Source organism: Barbus barbus (assembly GCF_936440315.1).
Source record: "Barbus barbus genome assembly, chromosome: 10".
NCBI classification, from domain to species: Eukaryota; Metazoa; Chordata; class Actinopteri; order Cypriniformes; family Cyprinidae; genus Barbus; species Barbus barbus.
In genome coordinates this window covers 28,368,670-28,392,600 of record NC_136738.1, presented here as the reverse complement: position 1 = coordinate 28,392,600, position 23,931 = coordinate 28,368,670, and the positions used below count along the sequence as shown (strand labels likewise).

Below are 23,931 nucleotides of genomic sequence, written 5' to 3'. Positions count from 1 at the left end.
CCTGTATTTAGGAAGATTCTGGTGGGATGAAGCGATTGGGAGCAAAAAGATGAGTCACTGACGTGCAAGTCAGCCTTTGTCCCACTCCTCTCTCGCTCGTTTCTCACGTCTAAAAGCTTTCATTTCAGTCAAATTTATCATGTGCTAATACGACAAAAACAAGAGACCACACTCTTGTGTGCAAAGTCTAATCCCAGAAGGGAGGGATTGTACCAGTCATCCTTTCTCATACTTCCAGATCTCTGATGTTTTTCCTTCTTTGTTCCCTTTGTGTGCGTAATATCAAGATGGCGTTCCGGGCCTGTTTTTAAATCAAACATTTAATGATCGTACAGCGCTTGTTTTTGGGGTCCAAGAGGCTGCTTTTATCCTGTTAGAGGGATCATAAGGCCGGCTCTTGTAGATTACATCTCCTGGTGAAAGCTGCCCATATGTCAGCGCTGGAAACGCAAATTACAAACACTGTTCTTTCAAAACATTTGCCCAGAGTCTAAAGACAGGTTGTCCGGTCTGAATTTGCACCATTCTTGCATCTAAAAGTAACTTTAAATCAGATTCAGTCTTCTGCTGATCTAAGAATGGCTCGATGATCTGTGGCGGCATTTGTTTTTCATTTAACTGCTTAAAGGAACAAGTCACCCATTAAATAATTCTGATGTTATTTAGTCACCCTCATGTCGTTCCAAACTTCTTGTTCTGTTTTTGACTTGTTTAATTTGACAGTTCATAGTGACCAAATGTCATAAGGCTGATTAAAAATAGGCAGAGTTATTTGTTTGCCATACTGTTTGTTTGCCGTTTTGCCATACTGAAGTCATATGATAGCTAAGTGTGAGAAACTGAATGAAATGCATTTGTTATTCGCTGAATATGAGGCCTTGAGATTGGGTTATTATAGTTAACCAAAACTAAAACCATGAAAGAAAAAATTATCTCTTCGTAAAATAAAATAATCATCAACTAAAATAAAATATTTTAAAAACATTTTTCATTTTTATTTAGTTTAACTTGAAGTATTAAAGTAACTAAGACTAAAACACTAAAATTATTCAAAAAATAGATATATTTAAAAATAATAAAAATGGTAAAACAACAAAATGACTAAAACTTTAACTAAAAAGAGAAAATGGGGAAAAAAATCTAATCTTATTCGTATTTAACAAAAACTATAATAGTAAATGTAAAAAAATTAAAATAATTTTGGTGAAGTTATTTTTTTTTTCTTCACACAAATCTGTTTTATGACCACAAAGAGAATTGAAATATAGTACATTTTTATGACCGTTTTTAGAGTAGACGTGGTCACCATTAAATGTCGTTGTGTGGAAAAGAGCTGCGTAAACATTCTCTGAATTTCTTCTTTTGTGCATCCATACAAAATAACAGCATAAAGGTTTAAAAAAAGACACCAGGATGCATAAATAATAACAGATTTTCCATGTTGGGAATATTGTTCCTTTCAGAGAGATGTGCACAAGCGCGTTATGTGCATAACTATTAAGTGTTGTATCAGGTTCTCAGTGGTTGAGCTGAGCTGGACGGTTCCATTACGTGTTGAAGAACGTCTCGTTCGTGCCAGTGGAGAATTAAAACAAAATAAAATCATCTAGAATGGCCTTGAATGTGAATCTCTGGGGAAGGGAGGTATAGTCGGATGCATATATTCAAACAAAGATCAAAAGATGCCTGCGGCCAAAATGCTAAACCACATTTATTAAAATTAAACCTGCCTCGTATTATACATTTAGGCCCAGTAAATCCAGAGTGCCGTCTTTTTAACAGAGAGAATGTGATGTAATACTGTCTTATTTTCTCCCTCTCCCTCTCCATTTTTTCTTCATCTCTGGTTCCTTTGATCAAAGGCCAGCCACCGGTTTCTGAGCGAGCTCTATAACCCCCTCTTGTATTTCCTGTCTCCCCCTTTGGCAGGCTTTGGCTACCTGACCAAGCAGCTGATGGGGCTGGCCGGCGGCCGGCTAGTGCTCGCACTTGAGGGGGGTCACGACCTCACCGCCATTTGCGATGCCTCCGAAGCATGTGTTTCTGCTTTGCTTGGAAACGAGGTAAGAGCCGACTGGAGATCAGACGGGGAGGGTGACTCAGGGATGGACAGGGCTTTATGAATGGAGGAAAAGATGAAGGGATTTTACAGAATGACAACATCCTCCAGTGTTCAACAATGTGGATTTTTTTCATTCAGATTTGACTTGCCCCTGAAGAATTGAACAGAACTGGGAAAATAGTTACAATTTCCTCCCTTGAGTTGTTTGGATAGTCAGATAGTCCTGCCTCGGACTTATGTTATAAACTGATGCCATTTTATGCAACCAAAATTACAAATTTAACCTGTCTGCACTTTCCTTTCTTGTAAAAAGTTTTATTGAAATTTTATTGTTTTCAAAATAAATTACATCAAATAAAATATTTTATAATTTATTTTAAAAAAATACATAAAAAAATGATATAATCACACACGCACATAATTTAGCAATACAAATTAATAATAATAATTTTAAACCTGAACTTGTCTACACTCCAGTTTAATAAAAAAAAAATAATAATGTCTGTAAATTAAACAAACATATATATATATATATATATATATATATATATACACTCACACACACACACACATATATATATATATATATATATATATATATATATATATAATCATTTTATATTAGTGCTGTCAAACTATTAATCACAATTAATCGCATCCAAAATGTTGTGATGCACAAAAGAAATAGGTTATATAAAACTAGAAACTAGCCTGCAAAAAGTTTGCAAAAAAGTTCCTTGTGTGCATGTAGACGTCTGTTTTTTTTATTTATTTATTATTATTATTATCATTATTTATTTTAGGGGCTCTGTATGTTAATGTCACTTAGAGAAAATCAATGAAAAAGAAAAAAAACCCTGAACAAAGAATAATATTTACAGATTATAATAATGCTCTATGAACCATTTATGTTAAATATGTGACCCTGGAGCACAAAAGCAGTCATAAGTAGAACAGGTATATTTGTAGCAGTAGCCAACAATACACTGTATGGGTCAAAATTATCCATTTTTCTTTAATGCCAAAAATATTAAGAATCATGTACCATGAAGATATTTAGTAAATTTCCTACCGTAAATATATATAAAACTTAATTTTTGAGTAGTAATATGCATTGCTAAGAACTTCATTTGGACAACTTTAAATGCCTTTATGACTGTTTTGTGGTCCAGGGTCACATGTGGTCTGAAAATCTAAAGAGAGGTTTGGAAATTTGAGTCTGGAAAAATATGGAATTTTGAAATGGAAAATGTGTAGGAACCCTGCATATTTACATGTATTTATAGTCATATAATTTATATTATATATAAATATATTTCAAATATAAACATAGCACATTTTTCTTAAATATATATGTGCATGTATGTGTATTTATAATAAATATACACAGTGCACACATGTATTATGTAAACAATTAATCATTTGACAGTACTGCTTTAAAAAAATAAATTATATATAGAAAAGTGGTGTATTATTTTTAATATTTTACATTTTATGAGACAAATTTAATGAAAAAAAAATCAAATTATTTGTACAAGTTTAATATATTTAATTTTAAGCATTAATGTGCAATCTCTATGTCTAAGCTAGACATAATTTTGAGTCAGGTGGACATATTTTTACAGAATGAATTTTGTGTTTTTAAGGCAGTGTCCCAAGTTATACCAAAGGATCTCGAGCACCATTGTGTGTCGTCTAGCTGGCTTTGAGTGCAAAGAACACGTGTATGACACGCTCATTTTTGCCCAGTAATTCTACATGCTGATTTAACAGTGATGATCCATCAGGTGAACTGAACCTCTGTCTCTCTGGCCCCGGGCCCTGTTTCATCAAGCTCTGTCCTCTTTCCTCCCACCCAGCTTTTGTCTAGGGTGTCACAGACTAGATGTTTGTCAGGGTGTGTAGTTAGCAGCACTCCCTTTGTGCTGGCCAGCCACCAAGGTTCAGCTGACACGGTCATAATCCAGCCTGAGGATGGGAGGGAAAGAATAGCAAACGCTTCACTGTCCGCACACACACAAACAAGACAAATGAAGCTGTAGGGCCTCATTTATCTGCTTGTCTCTGTGTCAAAGGAAGAATCATTTCTTTTATGTTCCCATCTCTCATCTTCACTGCTATTCTTTCTATTCATCTTCTTTCAGTCAGAGCCTTCCTTTCTGTTTCTAAATCAAATACGCTCTCATTTTGGCTCTGCCTTGCTGTCTAAACAGCACACTAAATCTAAATGAACCTCATAAGTGAGCGCTTTGGAGCAGTCTGCATAAGCAGCAGCTTATTGCATCCATCCTCAAATGATTTCAGTAGAGCTTGACATTAGCTAAGATAAATGTGATACTCTAACCAGCAAAAAATACTATAGCACAACCAAATATTAGGCCTGTAATGCTCACTAGGTTTTTAAATCTCCATCTCTGTACTTTCTTGTAGATTTTGAGTTGTCTGTGTCTTCCACCCCTCCTCTCCCCACATGGCAAAAACATACATAGATATATTTACATTTAATAATATTAATATTATTGTTATTATTAATTACAGGAAGGTACTAGCTAAAAATAATAACTAAACTCCACTTTGTTAAAAATAAATAAATAATAATCTATGTATGTATATGTGTGTGTGACGTCATACTTTTTTGTTTGCCCCTTATTTTTAGTTTTTCTGCTATTTAGTGATAGATTCCTCGATAGATTCCTCATGATATGAGCTACTCAAAGAAATTATGATTAAAGTAAATAGAGTACCGGAGATCCAAAGTAAGGACAGAATACAGGTCTGTAACAGGGACCTGCTGCAGCTCCATGTGTGAAGTGGCTTTTGTTTAGTCTTATACTTGTATTTAATATGGTTTCTTCACAAGAATTAATACAGTCCTCATGTTGACTTTCTAAAAATAGAGTGGTCAGTCATATTTAGTTGATCTGTTTGACAGAATTACATTCCAAAACAGTTTTAAGTGAGGTGACAGGCCTTTAGTGTGTTTGTGAGAGTGACACTGTGGCACATTCTTACAGAGTTTACTTCCACTGAACAAGGAGAGGAGAACCTGTTGAAACCATCCATACATACCCAGTGAGCCTCTAAAACACGTTCAATAGCAAAAACCTGTGTGGATCCCGACATTTACGCTTCTGCTGGTTTCTACGGCTTTGCTTTGCTGACCGCTGGGAGTTAGTGTGCAGAGCAGGACTCTTACGGTCAGATGAGAGGACAGGCCTCGCTCCTGCTGTTACTGAAGCTCTAGAGACAAGCCTGTAAATACATTCCTGGAACAGTAAAAGAAAGCTGGCTATACTCCATTTCTGAGGATGAGAGGAAAATAAACAGGATAATTAGACAGCATGATGGAGGCTGTGTGCTCTGTGTCTTCTGCACCAGGAATTAGGCTTATATTTGGTATTCTACAATAATTTAAACTGGTAGGAAAAAGTCATATTATAGCAATATAAAGAAGTTTTCTATTTAAATATTTTATTTAAAAAGTAATGTATTCCTGTGATGCAAAGCAGTATTTTCAGCAAATAAAATCCACAGAATATTCATCCAAATAAGAGGTATTGTTTCAACAAAATTTTGTGCACTATTTTTATTTCTAATCCCTGCCCTACACTGTCAGCCAGACTTTAATATTTTTCTTATTTATATTAACAAGTACTGTTTATTAAAATCAAGTCATAGCTCACCAAGTTTGATAACATAATATTTTTTCTACAAAACTACAAAAACAGTAATTTCTTTAAAATTTGTATTTGTTACTAACTGTTGAATTATTATTATTATTATTATCATCATCACCTTGTCAGCTCATTATTCAAATAATAGATAAAGTAATAGTTGAATATTTAATATAGTATAAGCTTTCTGTTGCCATTTCTAATCATTATTAACATTATTTGTATTTATATATTATATTAATAAAATATATATGAGATATATAGAGGGAGAGGGATACAAATATACAATATATATCTATATTTTATAAAAAATATATATGAAGCGCCAAACAGGAAACTGTGCCAAACTATATAACTGTGACTATGTTTAAGTAAATCAGAATATATAAATGTAGATCAGAATATATAGTTGTAAGTCTGAATATATAGGGTTGTCAGGAAATATCTGCACTAACTGAAGCAGAGCTGTTTGCTTTAGACGAGAAGCGCGTACTGGCAGCCTTAATGCAATAATCATAATCGGTTTACCTGCACCAGCATTGAGACTGTGAGTCTGCAGGCCTGCCTGGCGCTGCCTTCATCTGCAATTTGCCCCATGGGAAGCTTTGTTGTCATAGCAAGAAAAGGATAGAGGAGACAGAGACACTGAGCAAGCAAAACTGCTCAGTAAGGGCCGGTTTCAGCTGCCTATTGAGTGCACTCCCTGGAGGGATGTTGAGAGGGGGCTCAGTATCTCACGCTCGCTCTGACGCTACCAGCAGCCCATCTGAAAGCAGTTAGTTTCACACCTCTCGCAGACGGGGTCACTGACAGCAAGAGAGACAGAGACAGACTTAAAGTAATCAAAGGAAATTAGAAGCACAAAGTACAGCGGAAGCTTATGTCAGAAAGTCAGAGTCTGATTTCAGAGTGGAAGGACCGACTTTCCCATGAGCATTGGGCACTCAGAGCAGCTTATGCCACATTAGATGCTTCTGTCCTCATATGCTGTTTTAATGTCTCATCTCAGCCTTTTCAGTCCAAGTATTAAAATTGGAGGCTTTGTATAGATGTACATTTCTTTTAAAGTAATCTGTTTTTTTTTTTTGTGACATGAATTTAGGGGGTCATTTTTAATTTCATATTTAATATTTAATTTAATAAATGTTAATATTTATTTAAGTATATTCATGTAAGGATTTAAGTTGTACGTGTGTGTGTGTGTATAAATAATATTTATCTCAATTATATTCATATAAATATATATTTTATATAATTATATATTATATTTAATAATAATTAGACATAATGCAATATAATCTTTAAATATTACGGAGTAGAATATTCCTGATGTAATTTTTAATATTATTACAATAAGATTAATATTGTATTATTTTCAAAATATATTATTTTTATATAATAATGCAACAAAAAATGTATTATTTCCTATATAATCTTATATCAAAAATATTGATTAATTGTATATTTTAAACAACAGAAATATTGTAATCTATGATATTTAAAGATTACGTTGTTTATTATGTTTAAGAATGATTGTTTGTAGATTTAATAGCATAATATAAACTCTGTAACAGAGTAAAATATTTTGGCTAACATTTCTAAATATTATTGCCATTATTATTTTTGTATATTATATTATTATAAATATAATGACAATATTATAAATGCAATATACATTTATATAGTTATAATATATATTTCTATTCTTAAAAAGATATATTTACCAAAAAATGCTAATCATTTTATTAGTGTTTTATAATAATTGCAATTATAATACTTAACTATTTAATATTTAAAAATGTGAACAATGTGAACATCAGAAAGAGCTTTAATGCCAAGTGTGTTTACACACACAAGGACTTTGTCTTGGTGTTAAGAGCTTCCAGTACAGAAGTACAAACATAGTGCAGACAACATATAACTGAGGTAATAATATGAACATGTATATTCTAATCCATAATGTTTGCATTATATTTAATAATAATAATAAACATAGTCATATAGATTCTTTTTGTTGTCATTTTAAGATTTATGTTGTATTAATGACTATATTATTTTAGTCATGTATCTTTATCATTTCTGTATAATCATACAAATACTCCTGTGCACACATTGTTTTAATATGCAAGGTTTTTGGCTCGTCTAGGCCTTTTCTGGCCAACAATGAAAATTGGAGGCCTTGTTTAGATACAGGTTTCTTGTAAAGTAATATGCATGTTTTTCATGGCACCCATTCAGTTCAAGCACACGGTCACTTGATGACCCATGCAGGACGTCACAAATGCCCCGAGAAGCTCAGCTCAGGCCAGATAGTAGATAATAAGAAACAAGAGCACGGACTGTAATCAGTATGGCAGGAAGCAGGTGTTTTATCATTGCATTCAAGCCCACATTGTAACGGAGGTGAAGTTCAGGGCAGTGAGTAGATGATGTGGATAGAGTCTGAGAGCCTTCGAGAGCGTGTTTGAACTAGAGACTCATGGGATAACAGGTGCTCCAGCTACAGCAACCTCTACACGCCTGCTTTACCCATTCAGCCGTCTCTTACTTGAAAGGTAACTCAAATGCCGAAGGGTGTTTTCACTCAGAAGTAAACTCACTTCTCAAAAATTTTACATAAGACTATTTTTTTTATTGTGTTCTGAATGAAAATGAATACGTGAACACACTACATTAAGTAATGAGAATTAGTCAGTTATTTGCAAATGCAATTTTGAAAAAAGTATACTATAAACTGTGTGTGTGTGCGTGTGCGTGTGTGTGTGTGTGTGTGTGTGTATATATATATATATATATATATATATATATATATATAGTTGTTTTATTATCATTAGATTAGTAATTCTATTTTTCAAAATTTTAATATTATATCTTTATACTTGTATAAATACTCTTTTGTATTCTGAAGTTTAGACCAGATAGATTAAAAAAGCAGTCACAAATGATCCTATGAATATTAATATAGTCTCCTATATATTATTATAGTCCTATGTAGGCTATTGTGTCTAAATTGTCAGAATGTTAAAGAAACTCCCACCATGATGTTGTCACTTAAAGGGGCTCAGATCGCTTATTGACACATTTAAGCGAACCGCTGTCGAACCCCTGAAAGACCCTGTGAAGAGGTTTCACAGCGCCGCAGCCTCCTGTGTGAGTGTGATCATTATATTGAGCGTTTAACTGCCTGGGCTGGAGTGTCAAATATACTTCCTCGTTTTTAAAGGCAGGTAAAGCACAGGAGGCGCTGTTATAATGAGGATTGTGTTTCCTTGGAAAATGAGTCAAATCTGCTGATCAGTTCCCTCGCTTTTGTCTGTGAGTAACCAAAGCTTTGACTGGTTAAATAGCTGGCGGATGATGCTTGGACTCTGACGTCATTCAGCTCTGAACCTGTGGCTCATTGATGGCAGGGCGCGAGCAGATGTTGTTCTCAAATTGTGCTCATTAGAAATTATATGATAAACAGCATCCTAATAGGCTAATTGTTGCCAGTCACCATGAGGTTTTTCTCTGTGTTTACCCAACAGCTACAGTAAACATGGTCGTTTTTACCTAAAGTTTTCTGTCCTGTAAAGGAATGTTTGTTTGGTCACTGCAATCATTTCATGCAAGGCTGCATTAGCATGAACTGTAATCAGCTCTGTTAGGGCTAGTCAGTTATGGCCTTCTAGTAAAATAACCACTCTCAATAGGCTCTTAAAATTTCTGCAGACTCCTATAGTTCCCCAAATCTTCTCTGCTTTCACATATTTTACCATGTTGACGATATGCATGGGAACCAATGAGTTACTCCACTACTTTCTTCTCTGGTATTGATCAGTGATCAAAATAGTTACCTATATCTTTCAGATTGCTCATGCAAAGCAGTATTTTTTATTTAATACAAATATTTTTATAAAGTTATTTGTATATTTACTGTTTTAGTCTTGCAATAGCTATTTTATAAAATTCAAATACTTTATATTTTAATATATTAAATTAATCATATTAAATAACATTTTCAATATATTAAAGGGATCCTATTATGCTTTTTCACTTTTTGAATTTTAGTAAGTGTGTAGTGTGTATTTTTGGGTATAAAAAGATCTACAAAGTTATAAATCTCAAAGTCCACTCCAAAGGGAGAAATTTTGTTTTTACAAAATTCCTTTTCAAGAACTACAACGAACGGCTCGTTTGGACTACAAAGTTGTTTTCCTGTATTTGTGACATCACAAAAATAAATCCTGCCTACAGAAATTCGAATGGTTGGTGAATGCAGTTATTTTTAAGCTGTTGTTGACATCCTATCTAAAACGTGATTTAGCCCAAAAAAAAAAAAAAAATAGCGTTACCACTTTAATATGTCTTGCAATATCCGTGCGTGCAAATGTTCTGCGCGATCCTCTTGTTCAATATTCTCGGGGGTCTGAATCCAGCTCAAATTGATATAGCAGTATTGACGCCATCCGGAAATTGCTGTTTTGGCGAGGGGCGGGGCAGTACTGAAATGCCGTCTAAGCTGTTCGCCAATCACAACGCACTGGGACAGCTAAAAAATCACAACACATCTTGTTTTTCGGAAGGCGGGCCTTCATCAAACCTGGAACTAATCGAGCCGTTTGTGCCAGGCTGGGGAAAAGGGTATTGCAATAATGAAAATTATGTGAAAAATAATGCAATTGAGAGCATGTTCTAGTACACCCACAAAACAAAATCAAGACTTTGTAAAAGAGCATAATAGGACCCCTTTAAAGTATATTTTTACAGAAAATTACAGAACAGTGTTGATCTTCTGACAGAATTTTTTTTTTTTTTTTTAGTAAATAATGTAACTTCATTATTTAGCAAAACTGTACCATCTGTTAAAATAAAACCTGTTATTCATCAGAAAAAAAAAATATTAAGAAAATCTAGAAAATTTATTTTTCTGCCATTATCATAGGTTGCTATTTCTTGGAATTATGCAAGGTTGACTACATTGCAATATTTTCCTTTTCATATTGTTATATATATATTTATTTATATATATATATATATATAAAGCTGAAAGAAAGTACAGAATGTTGTTTTCTCTCTCTCTCTCATTTGTAAATTTCAGATAAACGGATACATGTAAATAATGTGCTTGTTATTTCAGTAGTTTTAGTTAATCTACTTATAAAGCAGGGCATTGGCCAAAAATTTGAGAGCTACTGCCTTAATGTATTGCAAACAATCAAAGTTTGTTATTTTTTGCTTCTCTGCTGTTCCACGTTCTTTCGGGTAACCCTGTTTTGCATGAAGTTCCCAGTTTGCTTGGCTTCATCTGTGTTTGAAGGACGTGCCTCGTTCTCAAACAGTCAGAATTTATTTTACTGCAGGCAGGTTGACAGAAACCATCCTAACAAAAGCCTTTCTTTTTCCTGGAGAATGTGAAGGTCCTCACACTCAGGCTGCGGGCGCGAGGGAAAATCAAATAAATCCCACTGTCATGGTGGATGCTGGCAACTGGCATGTGTTTTATACCTGCCAAGCAGCTTGGCGTGCGCTGACAAGACCTATTAAAGTTTATAGACGTGCGGCAGGGCCGTCCATCACGATGACGGACAGGGCGGGCCCCTCCTCCTCGGCCGGTGCCAGGGCAGCAGAGGGTCGCGCTCACAGCGGGATTGGAGAGCCGAGAGGGGCCGGGCTGAAGCAGGAGGATTCCTGAGGGACGAGTGTGTTGACCCTCAGTCAAACCGCACAGCGGGAAAGTGTGAATGAATGACCAGCTGGCCTCACACACGCAGATTTTTCACCCTTCCATATGGGACCGCTGACTCCAAGTCATGTCGGAAAGGTCGTATTTACGAGATGAACGCAACTGCAACTCGTACCGGTGGGAAACTCTGTATTTCCTTTAAGGCCAGACTTTCTGAGTTGGCAACATGTCAATTGAAGAATCATGGCAGAAGCAAATTAATATTGAGCATAATTATTGTTTCATTAGCTGGACTTCCATCCACATCATTTTTATGCAAAGTTAGTGATATTGCATAAAAATGCTGGATGGGTAATAAAATTATATAAATAAATGTGTTTGTGTGTGTGTGTATATATATATATATATATATATATATATATATATATATATATATATATATATAATATAAATATAATTGTGATGAATCGCATCCAATATAAAGGTTTTTGTTTATATAACATATGAGTATGTACTGTGTATATTTATTATGTATATATAAATACAGACACATGCACAAATATATTTAAGACAATTTTTTTTATATATAATATAAAATATAATAATATAAATGTATATACATGTAAATATTTTCTAAATATATTGAATGTTTGTTTATTTATATATACATAATAAATAAACAGTAAACATGCATATATTATGTAAACAAAAACTTTCATTTTGGATGCAATTAATCATTTGACAGCACTAATATATACAGTATACATATGTGCCTTCCATAAGTATTGGAACAGTAAAGACAAAATTGCTCTGTTGGCTGTGGAGTCAAGAAATCTGTAAATATGATTAAAAGATTAATATGAGACAAAACTACAGAATGTCACATTTTATTATTAGCCGTTTCAACACATACATATTTTACCAGCTAAGATCAGCACTTTTAGAGTTTCATCCCTCTATCTGATCTGAGCATAAGTATTGGAACAGTTGCCTCACAGGTCTTTCAGTGATCAGCTGTGTCCTGATGCATTCATTCTTCAGATATTAAAAGCAGGGAATGTGTCATATCAGTTATATTTATTGCTTCGGTATTCTGAGTCTTGCATTCGATGATGACACACACAAACCAGGATGAAGTCAAGGGAGTTGACTTTGAGAGAAAAGCAAGCGATTTGGATGCTAAAAGAAAAGAGGAAGTTGATTCAAATCAAAGTGCATTGAGAAAAATGGAGTCTGGAAACCGCCGGTAACATCACCAACCAATAACGACCTGATCGGCTGAGAAAAACAACAGTAGTTGATGACAGACAAATCATAAAAGCTGTGAAAAAGAACCCTAAAATACATGTCTGTAAAATCACCAACAACCTCCAGAAAGCTGGGGTGATGCTCTGACAATCTACTGTCCTCAGGAGACTTTGACACAGAATTACAGATGCTACACAGCAAGATGCAAACCTCTGACCAGCACCAAAAATAGAAAGGCAAGATTAGAGTTTGCAAAAGCCAGTAGAGTTTTGGAACAGAGTTTTATGGACAGATGAGACAAAGATTAACTTTTATCTAAGTGATGGGAAAACAAAAGTGTGGAGAAAAAGGGGAACTGCAAATGATCCCAAGCATACAGCCTCATCTGTAAAGCATGGTGGAGGTGGTGTCATGGCATGGGCATGCATGGCTGTCTCTGGAACAGGCCCTCTCAACTTTACTGATGACTTAATGTATGATGACAGTAGCAGAATGAATTTGGAAGGGTACAAAACCATCTTGACTACCAATACTCAGGAAAATGCCACCAGACTCATTGGGAAGTGCTTCATATTGCATCAGGACAATGACCCAAAACACCCTGCCAGTTCAGTCAAAGAGTTTATCAGGGCAAAGAAATGGAAAGTCTTAGATTGCCCAAATCAATCTCCAGATTTAAATCCGATTGAACATGAATTTCACCAGCTGGAGAGGAGAGTAAAGGCAGAAACTCCCCAAAACAAGCAACAATTGTAATTGGCTTCATTAAATTGCCCCTATTATGGGTAAGGAAAGGTTCATATTTTAGTTTTGGGAGTCCCCAATAACATGCATGCAAGGTCAAAACACATTTTCATTGTCTTATAATATGCATTTATTTTTACCTTACTTGCTCAACGACTCTCAAATGATTCTCTCAGCGATTAGTTTTTCCAAACCCCTCCATGTCATCATGCCTGTAAATGCCTAATAAAATGCAGCTTTTGTGAGAGCAGTGCTGCTTTGTGTACAGCGTTACTGGGGAAACTGCTATTTTACTGCTCCAAAAGCGGCACCTAGTGGCAAAGAATGAATTTGCATTTTCATTCAGACCAACACAAAAAGACCAACATGTGGGCGGGTAATATGCTAATGTTTCATGTTGACTCAACATGAAACGACTTGGGATTCGTTTTAAAAACGACTCGTTTTAATGACTCTGACAGCAAACAAATCAATTTTGTCTTTACTGATCCAATACTTATGGATGGCACTGCATATATATATATATATATATATATATATATATATATATATATATATATATATATATATATATCAGGGGCGCCTTAAGGGGGGGGGGGGGGGGTTTAGGACAATTCTAAGGGCCTGACGATGGAGGGGAGTCCCCCGATATGTATGTGTGTGTGTGTGTATATGTATATATATATACACATACATATACTAAATACATAATCAGATTTATGATTTGCAAGCTTGTAAGTAGGAGCTTCCCAGGGTGAGTTGAAGACTTATTTACGGTAAGTGCTCCAACTCTGAGAACATTGCCAAGTTGTTTCCTCAAAGTAAATATCAATGAGATGTGGCCCACCTCAAGACTGCTCTCTCAGAACAAACACTGTATTCAGGATGTGTTGCAGGAGAGCTGTTGAGTGAACACTATCTTCTCAGTGTTTATGGTGTATCCGTTTGATCTCACCCAAAGTTCAGTGTGTGGGGTGCCAGTGACTGAATAAGGCTCTTTCTTTCCAGTGTGAGAGTTTTCTGTGTGGCAGCCCTGAATCTTGGGCTACACTTTACTGCACTTGCTCTTGTTTCACAAGCTTCCTAATTTGTATGTGTATGTAAATACACACACGTTTGCACAACCATTCAAAGGTTTGGATTTAACATTTTAAAGGCTGCATTTATTTGATGAAAATATTGTGAAATAATATTAATTTAAAATGTTATTTATGCCTGTGATACAAAGCTGAATTTTCAGCATCATTACATCAGTCTTCAGTGTCACATGATCCTTCAGAAATCTTTCTAATAAGCTGATTTGCTGCTGAGGAAACATTATTATTATTATTATTATCAGTGTTGCAAACAGCATATATGGAGCTTATTAATATTTTTGTGGAAACCACGATAATTCTTTTAGGATTCTTTGATGAAAACAAAGTTCAAAAGAATTTGATCTTACTTGCCCAAAACCTTTAAACAGTTGTGTAAGTACCACTTCAAAATATTTTTAGTAAAATTAAAAAGTGTATTATTTAATTTTAATAAACATGTTATACTATATATGTGTATATATAAAAACAATTAGAATATATTTACGCATAAAATATTTTATGAAATGCATAATATTTTATCAAATATAAAATATGCATTGTGTGCTGTTAGTATTTTAATACTAGGTTGATTGTTTTAGAAATACCGAGTGGTTTGATATGTCCAAGTGTCGTGCCACAGCAGGATTAAAGTCTCCGTCTCCTCAGACGGCCTTTCCCAACGCCTCCAGTCCTCCTACCCTCATCCTATTTGTTTTAATTAAACCAAAGCTTCCAGCTTAGCCAGGAGTAGAGAATGATCTCTCTTTCTCTCTCTACACTTGCTAATATTTCAAAATCACTCCACCCAGTTTTCATGCCTGTTTTTCTCTGTTCTTGTTCATGTAAATGGATTATTAAGGATGAATGACAGGATGCATTCCCTTTTCTCCATCTTTAATGTTTGCATGTGAAACGCTTGGCCGTAGATTTTCAGTTTTTTTGCGTGGGGGTGAAAAAATGCAGCCGAGAGCCAAAGGGAAATGGAATCATTCCACGTCAGGAATGCAGCGTCGCATGCTGGCTGTTTCCTCTGGGCTGTGGCCCCGCTGGTCCCTGAGCTGTCGTGAGGGTTTGCCGGAGCATGAGGTTTCGTTGCCCACGCGCTGCGACAAAGCACAAAGCCCTGCATTGTTGCATATCTTTAAAGCATTCAGCACATCTGTGAGCCTCCGTTATACTGCAAACACAAGCTTGATATTGCATTTGATAATGCATTTATTGCCAGGTTGCCATCAGTGGTCCCTGAAAACAATAACTCGCAGGCTCTGCTTCCAGAAATAACTCAATGAAGATGTGGATTTGGTGTATATGTTCTCCAAAATCCCACTCCACATAGTATTAAACATCAAATGTGATTTTGTAACTCTACACTATTTCACTTTTGGTGATGATAGACAAATTACTGAAATCTGGAAACTGGTTGCTGGAATAAATCTTGTAATGTTTGGAAAAAATTTCTTAAATGTTTAGATTCTTATGCTATATATATATATATATATATATATATATATATATATATATATATATATATATATATATATATATATATATATATATATATATATATAATCTGAGTGAAAAAGTCAGATTTGCATGATATAGACATAGAATTGCGAGACAACCTCATAATTCAAGGAAGAAGTCAAAGATGCAAGATAAACACAGTATTCCCACTTGCTCCCAGTTTACGTCTCACAAGTCCGAGTTTATATCTCAGTTCTGAGTTTTTTCTCAGAATCTCAGAGTTTGTCCCACAGTTCTGCTTTTATTTTTCACCACAAAATTAAAAATAAAGTAATTTGATTCTCTTTTTTTTTCTCTATCTCACAAACTTTTGCCTTTTCTTGTCAGGGTTACGAATTGACAAGTTAGAAAGTAAATTGCAAGTCGGAAATGCTAGAAAAAAAGTCTAAATTGTAGGATAAAAAGTCACAATTACTTCTTTCTTTTTTTTTTTCTTTTTATCCCGTGGCAGAAAACAAGTTTCCATAATATGTGTATTTATGTTGCTGCTGTTATTTATTAGTTTTTAAAATTTAAAACATCATATATATATATATATATATATATATATATATATATATAGTGCTGTCTATCGATTAATAAGTAAACAGTACACACTCATATATTATGTAAACAAAAACATTATATATATATATATATATATATATATATATATTAGTCGCGATTAATTGCATCCAAAATAAAATGTTTTTGTTTGCATAATATATGAGTGTGTACTGTTTATTTATGAATCTATAGACAGCACTAATATATATATATATATATATATATATATATATATATATATATATATATATATAATTTAGTGTAGAGTCTTCATGCATCAAGGTTTAACCTGCTATTTTGATCTTCCTTTCAGTTGGACCCTCTTCCTGAAGACGTGCTACAACAGAGGCCAAACCCCAATGCCATTCACTCCATGGAGAAAGTTCTGGAGGTCCACAGTGAGTGCACACAAAGTATCACAGTTTATTCATATACCGATGGCCTGATACATATTGTACACAACTGCTACAGCAATTATTGTAGTATAGTGTATTTTAGATAAACATACCCCTAAACAACCTGTAAAAATTGTGCTTGGCTGCTTACATGTCAATTACAAGGAGTCGTTTTCTTGAAGTAAGCAGTTTTTGGTGAGAATGTTCTGTAGTATAAAGCAGACTTTATGCTGTGTAGTCATAACTCTGGCATGCATGTGATGTCTTTACATGTTACTTGATGTCTTGCACTTGTAAATAAACTGCTTAGTCATGTTTAAGGCTGAGCTTTGACCGTGTTTTGTGATTAGGTAAATACTGGCGCTCGCTGCAGAGATCTGCCTCGACTCTGGGCTACTCACTGCTGGAGGCTCAGAGATGTGAAACTGAAGAGGCAGAGACGGTGACCGCCATGGCCTCCCTGTCTGTGGCCAACAAGCACATGGGAAAGAGGTATTGATATATTAATATATATATTAATTTCAGTTTTAGTTAATTCTAATAATAACCCTGATAAATATGTTAATATATTATAATTTTACATGCAAATTAGAGTAAAAACAAACAAAAAAAAAAAGTTTTAAACTTTTCAGGCATGTCTCAACATTTCTAAACATGAATGAAAACAAATAAAAACAATTCATATAATATTTAGTTTGACTCCCAACATTTTGTTAAAGCTAAGCACCTCCTTTCATTCACAATTTGCTCCAAAATGACTTACAAATGAGTTTCAAACTGTATTTTGTACCTTGTTCCTGGAAAGTTGCATATTTGTGAGGGGTGTGTGATGGGACAGCAGTGTTCTAGAGGTGCGGGATAGGTGTGTGTATGAGCAGTGATAAGCAGGCAGGACTCTCTGAATGTGCGGGGCAGACGTCCAGCAGCGTCAGGCTTCTGAGAGACACAGTCTGCCAGAGTCCTAATTGAAAACACTCAGGCAGCATTGAGCACAGATGCTTGAGGTTTCTGGACCTTCCTCACACACTCACACTCTTACACACATGTGTATTCATGTGCCCAGCACAGGTTCACACTCACATTATTTCCTGTTATTCCTATTAGGGGCCAAGTGCAGAAAGTGTGTTGACACCTATTATACGTGTTGGTTTTCCAAGTTTAATATTCTGTTTTCTGGCTGGGCATTTGGCACACTGGTTATGGAGGGTCTCAAAAAAAAGAGGGTCTTTGTGCCAGTTTCAGAGTCTCTCAAACACTCTAGTGCCACCAGAAAACATTTTAGCTTATAACTTTTTAAACAAAATGATTTTTGTCTCTCTCGATCCTAAATTCCGTTATTCTGGTGGTACTCCTGATTTCCTCCAAAATTCTCAAATAGAGAATTTAAATTGTGTAACATTTTTACCATGAATTTGCTTACTGTTTTTACTCATACAAAACTGGTTTTAATGTCTTACACCTTTCTCCAGAAAAACCTGCAAATTTGACACCAAACAGGAAGTAATGCATTAATTCTGAAATGAACATGTACAGTGACCCTAAACTTTGTACATATTGCCAATATAATGCTATTGGAATGCCATATAAATCCAATTGCTGTGCATAAAGTCAAAATGGGAAATCTGCGCTATTGGAATATATAATTAATATATTAGCACCACCTTACTGAATGATCCCAAGTAAAGATGTTTTTAAACACATTTTTAAATATATTTGTGTGTTTTTATTGTTAACTATAAAATATTATTTTATATTGGATGAAAACTTATATGAAACTAAGAAATGTATGTTGTAGCAGCTAACTGAAATAAGTTCAATTAGTTCAAAAAGTACTAAATTTACTACAACTAAATTAAAAATAGAAATATTTTCAAATAATATTTATACATTTTTTTTTAATTAAAACTAAGAATATCAAAATAAAAGCCAACTCAAAATATTGATAAATAATAAAATAGTATATAAATAATACTAAAATACATGAACATGGGTGTTCCCAGAGGCAAGGAAACCTGGAAATATCTTGGAATAGGTCTAGAAAAAATATTAAAATGAGTCAAATCTTAAATTAATGAACATTATATAGTGAATATAAATTTTTATTGTGCATGTCAAGGTTAACTAAAAATTCTAAATAAAACCAAAAACTTTTGTTACTTAAATATTTTTTAAAAACTATAATAGTTTATGATTAAAAACACAAAATGAAGCAATGATACAAAAATAACACTGGTAATTGTGCTTATCTCTGAAATATTCAATTAGTGATTATAACACTGCAAATATCATGGAGTGAAAAGATGTGGAAATTTTTGTGTTTTGCTCATGTGTGACACAATGTTTGTGTGTCGCCCCACAGGACAGAGGAGGAGCCTATGGAAGAGGAACCTCCATTGTAGAAGGTCCGATCAACTGCCTTGGTGACCCTCTCGGCTCAGAGCCTCTTCAAGGCCTCTGACGTCGCTCTACTCTCTCCATCCGTTTCATTTTTTGTCCCACGATGTGCGCGCTTTGAGCACGGGATTCGAAACGGCCTGAAGAAATCTTTGTGACACCCAGAGCGCGACAAACGTCTCAGCCGTGTTAGTCTGTCTCTGTCCGTGGCAGAACGTCCGGGACTGTGTAACCTGGTCTGTCTGCAGGGACGCTTAACTTTTGAGCAGGACATAGACTCACGTTTCATTGTTAGATGTGAGAGCTGGTGCTTTCGAAATGAACTTTTTCATTATTTTCCAGAGCCACTATGACTGATTTCGGCTATTACGGCCTACGTTTTTTTATTTGTCGTCTCTCTCTCTGTTCGTTTGTCTGTCTTTCTTTTATTCTTGGAGAAAAAATGTACTCGTTCCATTCGCAATTCGAGTTACTGCTTCACGAGGGTGGACGATGTGGGGAGAGCAATCGAAGGATTCTGGGAAGCCCGACGGAGAGTCGACAATGCGAGTTTGTGCCTTTTTCAAAAGATGGATCCAGAAGAACATTGCCTTAAACTAGTTACAGGAGGGAAGACGTTTCGCCGTCTCGGTATTTCTTGACTCGCGACGGTCAAAGGCTGGCCTGAAGAATCGTGAAACCCTCAGCATGTTTACCAGGAACTCCCTACAGATATCTTCATGCTTCACACGCATTATGACCTGTTTTCTGTTCTTTCATTTTTTACTGTGCTTACATGACTTTAAGTGTCACTGACAAACAAACTTTAAGGTAGTTGCCAGCTATCCAAGGGCAGAACGTTTCGATTGAATTCTCCAGCGCTTTAGAAGGCAAGCCAATGTAGCGACTCATTTCAACTCTTAATGACCAAAAAGTCCTCCTCCGAAAAGTTGACCAGCATGCAGCTTTCCATCTGCCAAGTTAAGAATTCAACCGTCGTAGTTTAACAGCACCGACAAGCATGAGTTTACTGCGAGCATATAGGATAGGGCTGCGATGACCTCGCGTCATACGATTTGTAGTTCGAGACAAACTTTCTATTTTTCCTTCTCTCGACATGTTGTACTTTTATATAGCTATGAATGTCTAGTATTCCGGTTACTTTACAGTTAATCAAAGGGCACTAGCGTATCACTACTCTTATTCTACTCAGCCAGACAGTCAATTTTATTGACACTTTCGAAACAAGCAGAAAAGGGCTGGTTACCGATTTTAAATGTACCACTGAGCCTTCAGATGTGCCACCTGGTGAGATTTAGCGCTGGTTTCCTGCCGACGGGCCTGAGCGAGGAGGGTTATGGGCCTTTCGCTAGGGGCGGGTTCTACCGAACATGTGCCCGTCACATGACACAATCCAGGAAGTAGCGGGACCACCAGCTTCCACTCAGAAAACAATCGTAAAACGCCTCTGAGACAACTGTGATACTCAGACAATCTGCATGGGACATTGACGTAGTTTCGGTGGCGCTTCGAAGCGGCACATTGAACTGTATATATACGCAATTATGCATGCTGACAGTAGATCATTTGGCTTGACTTTGATTGTACATTGAACTTTTCGATTCTGGACTGATGAAGAGGCGATAATTTGTTTGACAGCCCCTGACTCGTGTTTAGCCTCTCGGCAACTACCTTTGGCATTTTTTTCTGTGTGTCATGTTCAATATGAGACGTGTTAAGGCGGGAGATTTGACTCACCGTTGCCATGGTTCCTCTACTTCATTTTTATATATGCCTGTCAAGTATGACTACTCCACTTTGGGTTCGTGCCCGTTATTTTCTTGTTCGTTTTACTTGCTCGTTTGTCCTGTTTTTTTTTTTTTTTACTTTTTGGATTATTTACTTGTTCATTTGTCAGTCTTTATGTAGTTGACAATGTGTTTTACATGCTTACATCTTTAGTTTCTTGTTTTAGAGAGTAACAAGCCTTTTTTAATTTGTTTTATCTTGTTTTTTTGTATGCGGTGGGAGGGAGATGCTTTTACTTTGTATAATGATTCCGACAATTGTGTATTTACTACGTTCTGTTCATAGTAGATTTATATTACAAAGATCTATAGATATATTATATATTATAAAGATTGCAGACTCGAATAAGAGAACTAGTATTGCAAAGTGATATATTTCAGTACGTGGTCTGGCTTCGGCGTTGTTTGGCCGGTTCCACTGAAGGCACTGTTTATTGGTTTCATGCATTCGCAGTAGCATTACTCTGGCACCGTAAACTCTTGATCAAACCGATCTTCGTGGTTCCAGGCTTCAGTTTGCTCTTTAAACTCTAAAACAAAAATATTATGGACTGACACTGTACATTTCCATTGGTAAAAGTCCATTTGGATAGACCAATTAGAGTAGATGCTGACATCACAGTGATCCTTCTGTGGGGTACATCCAATATGGATTTTAGTTAAATAGGTTTGAATTACTTTAGCCTGTCAACTACATGTCCAGGTCGTATTTCACCCACAAAAAGACATAAGAAATTGCAAACAAAGCAAAACAAGCTCAACCAATGATGTGAGTTTGGGGGTGTGGCTGTCTGTTTGTTCAACCAATGGCAGACATAGGAGTTTCCAAAATAAGTGTTTGAAAATAATCATTATATGGAGGTGCAGAAATTATACACACTGTAAAGAAATGGTGTAGAAACAATTATCGCTCAGAAATTGCTATTAAATTTCACACAAAAAAATACAAAGGAACGCGTTAAATTAAGACTGAAATTGTTTTTCTTGTAAAACATGCTTTATGTATGAAATAATACAATTATTTAAATTTAAAATGTTTATGTTTAGGAAAGTAACAAAAAACTGAAAAGTAAAACATCTGTTTAAATTATGGTGGGGGGAAATGTGCTTAATTATCCTGAAAATTATTTCATAATGCAAGAAATCCTCAAAACAGGCTTCAGTTTCTTTATGCAAAATACAATTTCTTATTTACCTCCTTTTGATTTTGGGGTGAAATGCAACCTGGACATGATTTTGTGAGATTGTTAGGGTTTCATTTTGCGGTAACGATATCAGCAATCGTTCTCTGGGTGTTTTCATCTTGTTACTCTTATCAAGCATGATCTATTTTGGGCATTTTTGCAGTGTCATATCCAGACCAAGCCCGTCAAATCTCATCTGAATTACTTTCAAGAATGAAGTGCGAAGGCTGACACTGATTTGAAAGTGTCCCGGAAATGTAAAGCGACATTCCCAAAGAGTCTCATAACAGTAATACTCAAACGGACCATCACTACAAACCACTCTGCAATAATACTAACGGCAGCCTATCAGTACAGTCATGTCAAAGGGACACTTCTATCCGGCTCATCCAGTCATTTTCTTTGCTCTTGTTTTGTATAAAAGAAAAAAAACTGCATTCCATTTGTTTTTCCAATTTTTTTTTAAACCTTTCTTGTCATTCCTGCTAATTTGCCATGAGGTCTGGCCTGAGCTGTTGTTTATTTGCAGGCCAGGGTGAAGTTTCTTTCATTCTCTTTCCTTCACAGCTGTAGATTTCTGCATGGTTTGTGCGTCAGCATGCCTGTCTGTCCTTGTAACATATTTGCACAAAGGAGGAACACGGGAGGGTTGAGGGATGCATGGGATGGAAGCTCTTCTTTCCTCCTCTGTCTCTGGTCAGTACACAGACGGATTGATGCTCTTGGTGTCCGACAGATGTGCTTTTTACTTGTTTAAAAATGGAATGAAAGAAAAATGACTTTTGAATATTTTACAACGACAACAACAATAAAGTTATCTAGCACTTGTGACATACAGACTATAGGCTTTATTGTATTTATGTAGAGCATTGTTTTAGGTGAACTACACACTATGCCACATGTTAGACTGTCTGTGAGACTTCTTTTGCTTTCGGTTCTTTTCTCGTTTTTCTACTCTTCATCGGGACGTATTTTTGGGCCTGGAGGAAGACTAGGAAAAGATTAGGGTTGTTCCTTTAGAAACATCTGGAATCATCAAAGGGCTTTTTCCAGATGCTTGTCAGATATATCTTCAGTTTGTCCAAAAGGAAAAAAAGCACTTATCAGCCAGTAATACCTGTGACCACTGTGGCTCGAGAACACTTCTAGGTTTACAAAATGTAAGAAATGCATATTATTTTTGTCACTTTGTTTTTCCATTGTTACAATAGAACTTTTCTTGGGATCTTTGCTCTAACGTTTGTCTTTGACATCAACTATAAAGTTCCTTGTTTTTGAATACCACAATGTCTTGTTTTTATTTCTTTCACTGAATGGATTTACCTAATGCAATCAGGAAACGGGGCTCCAATAACAACAGTAAAATCATTTTAGTGATTTAATGCCATATTTTCTATTAAGATCACTTACTTAGGTGAGGTCATTTTTCGGCTCTCATATGACATCATCATTTTATATTCTTTGATCTCTATTTTAGATTTATTGTACACTGTCATAACTTGTAGTGCATATGCTCTTTCTTATAAAAACCAGGAAAAGTTGGAGGTGATGGACCAGGGCTTGCATAACTATACTACAACTTTACCTGCCATCTTTTGTTTATATATACATATATATACAATGTACAATGCA

At 35.4% G+C, this 23,931-nt stretch overlaps 1 protein-coding gene across 2 annotated transcripts in view; it reads left to right on the top strand.

Moving 5' to 3' along the window:
- The window catches only part of LOC306875859 (histone deacetylase 4-like), a 194,973-nt gene extending 171,389 nt beyond the window's left edge, over positions 1-23,584 (top strand). For both annotated transcript variants that reach the window (XM_079426607.1, XM_079426608.1), the window contains 4 exons: positions 1,930-2,063; positions 16,853-16,937; positions 17,285-17,426; positions 19,294-23,584. In XM_079426607.1, the coding sequence (XP_079282733.1) occupies positions 1,930-2,063; positions 16,853-16,937; positions 17,285-17,426; positions 19,294-19,333 (401 nt within the window). In that variant the 3' untranslated portion in view covers positions 19,334-23,584. The remainder of the gene's footprint in view (positions 1-1,929; positions 2,064-16,852; positions 16,938-17,284; positions 17,427-19,293) is intronic.
- Positions 23,585-23,931: the final 347 nt, after the last annotated feature.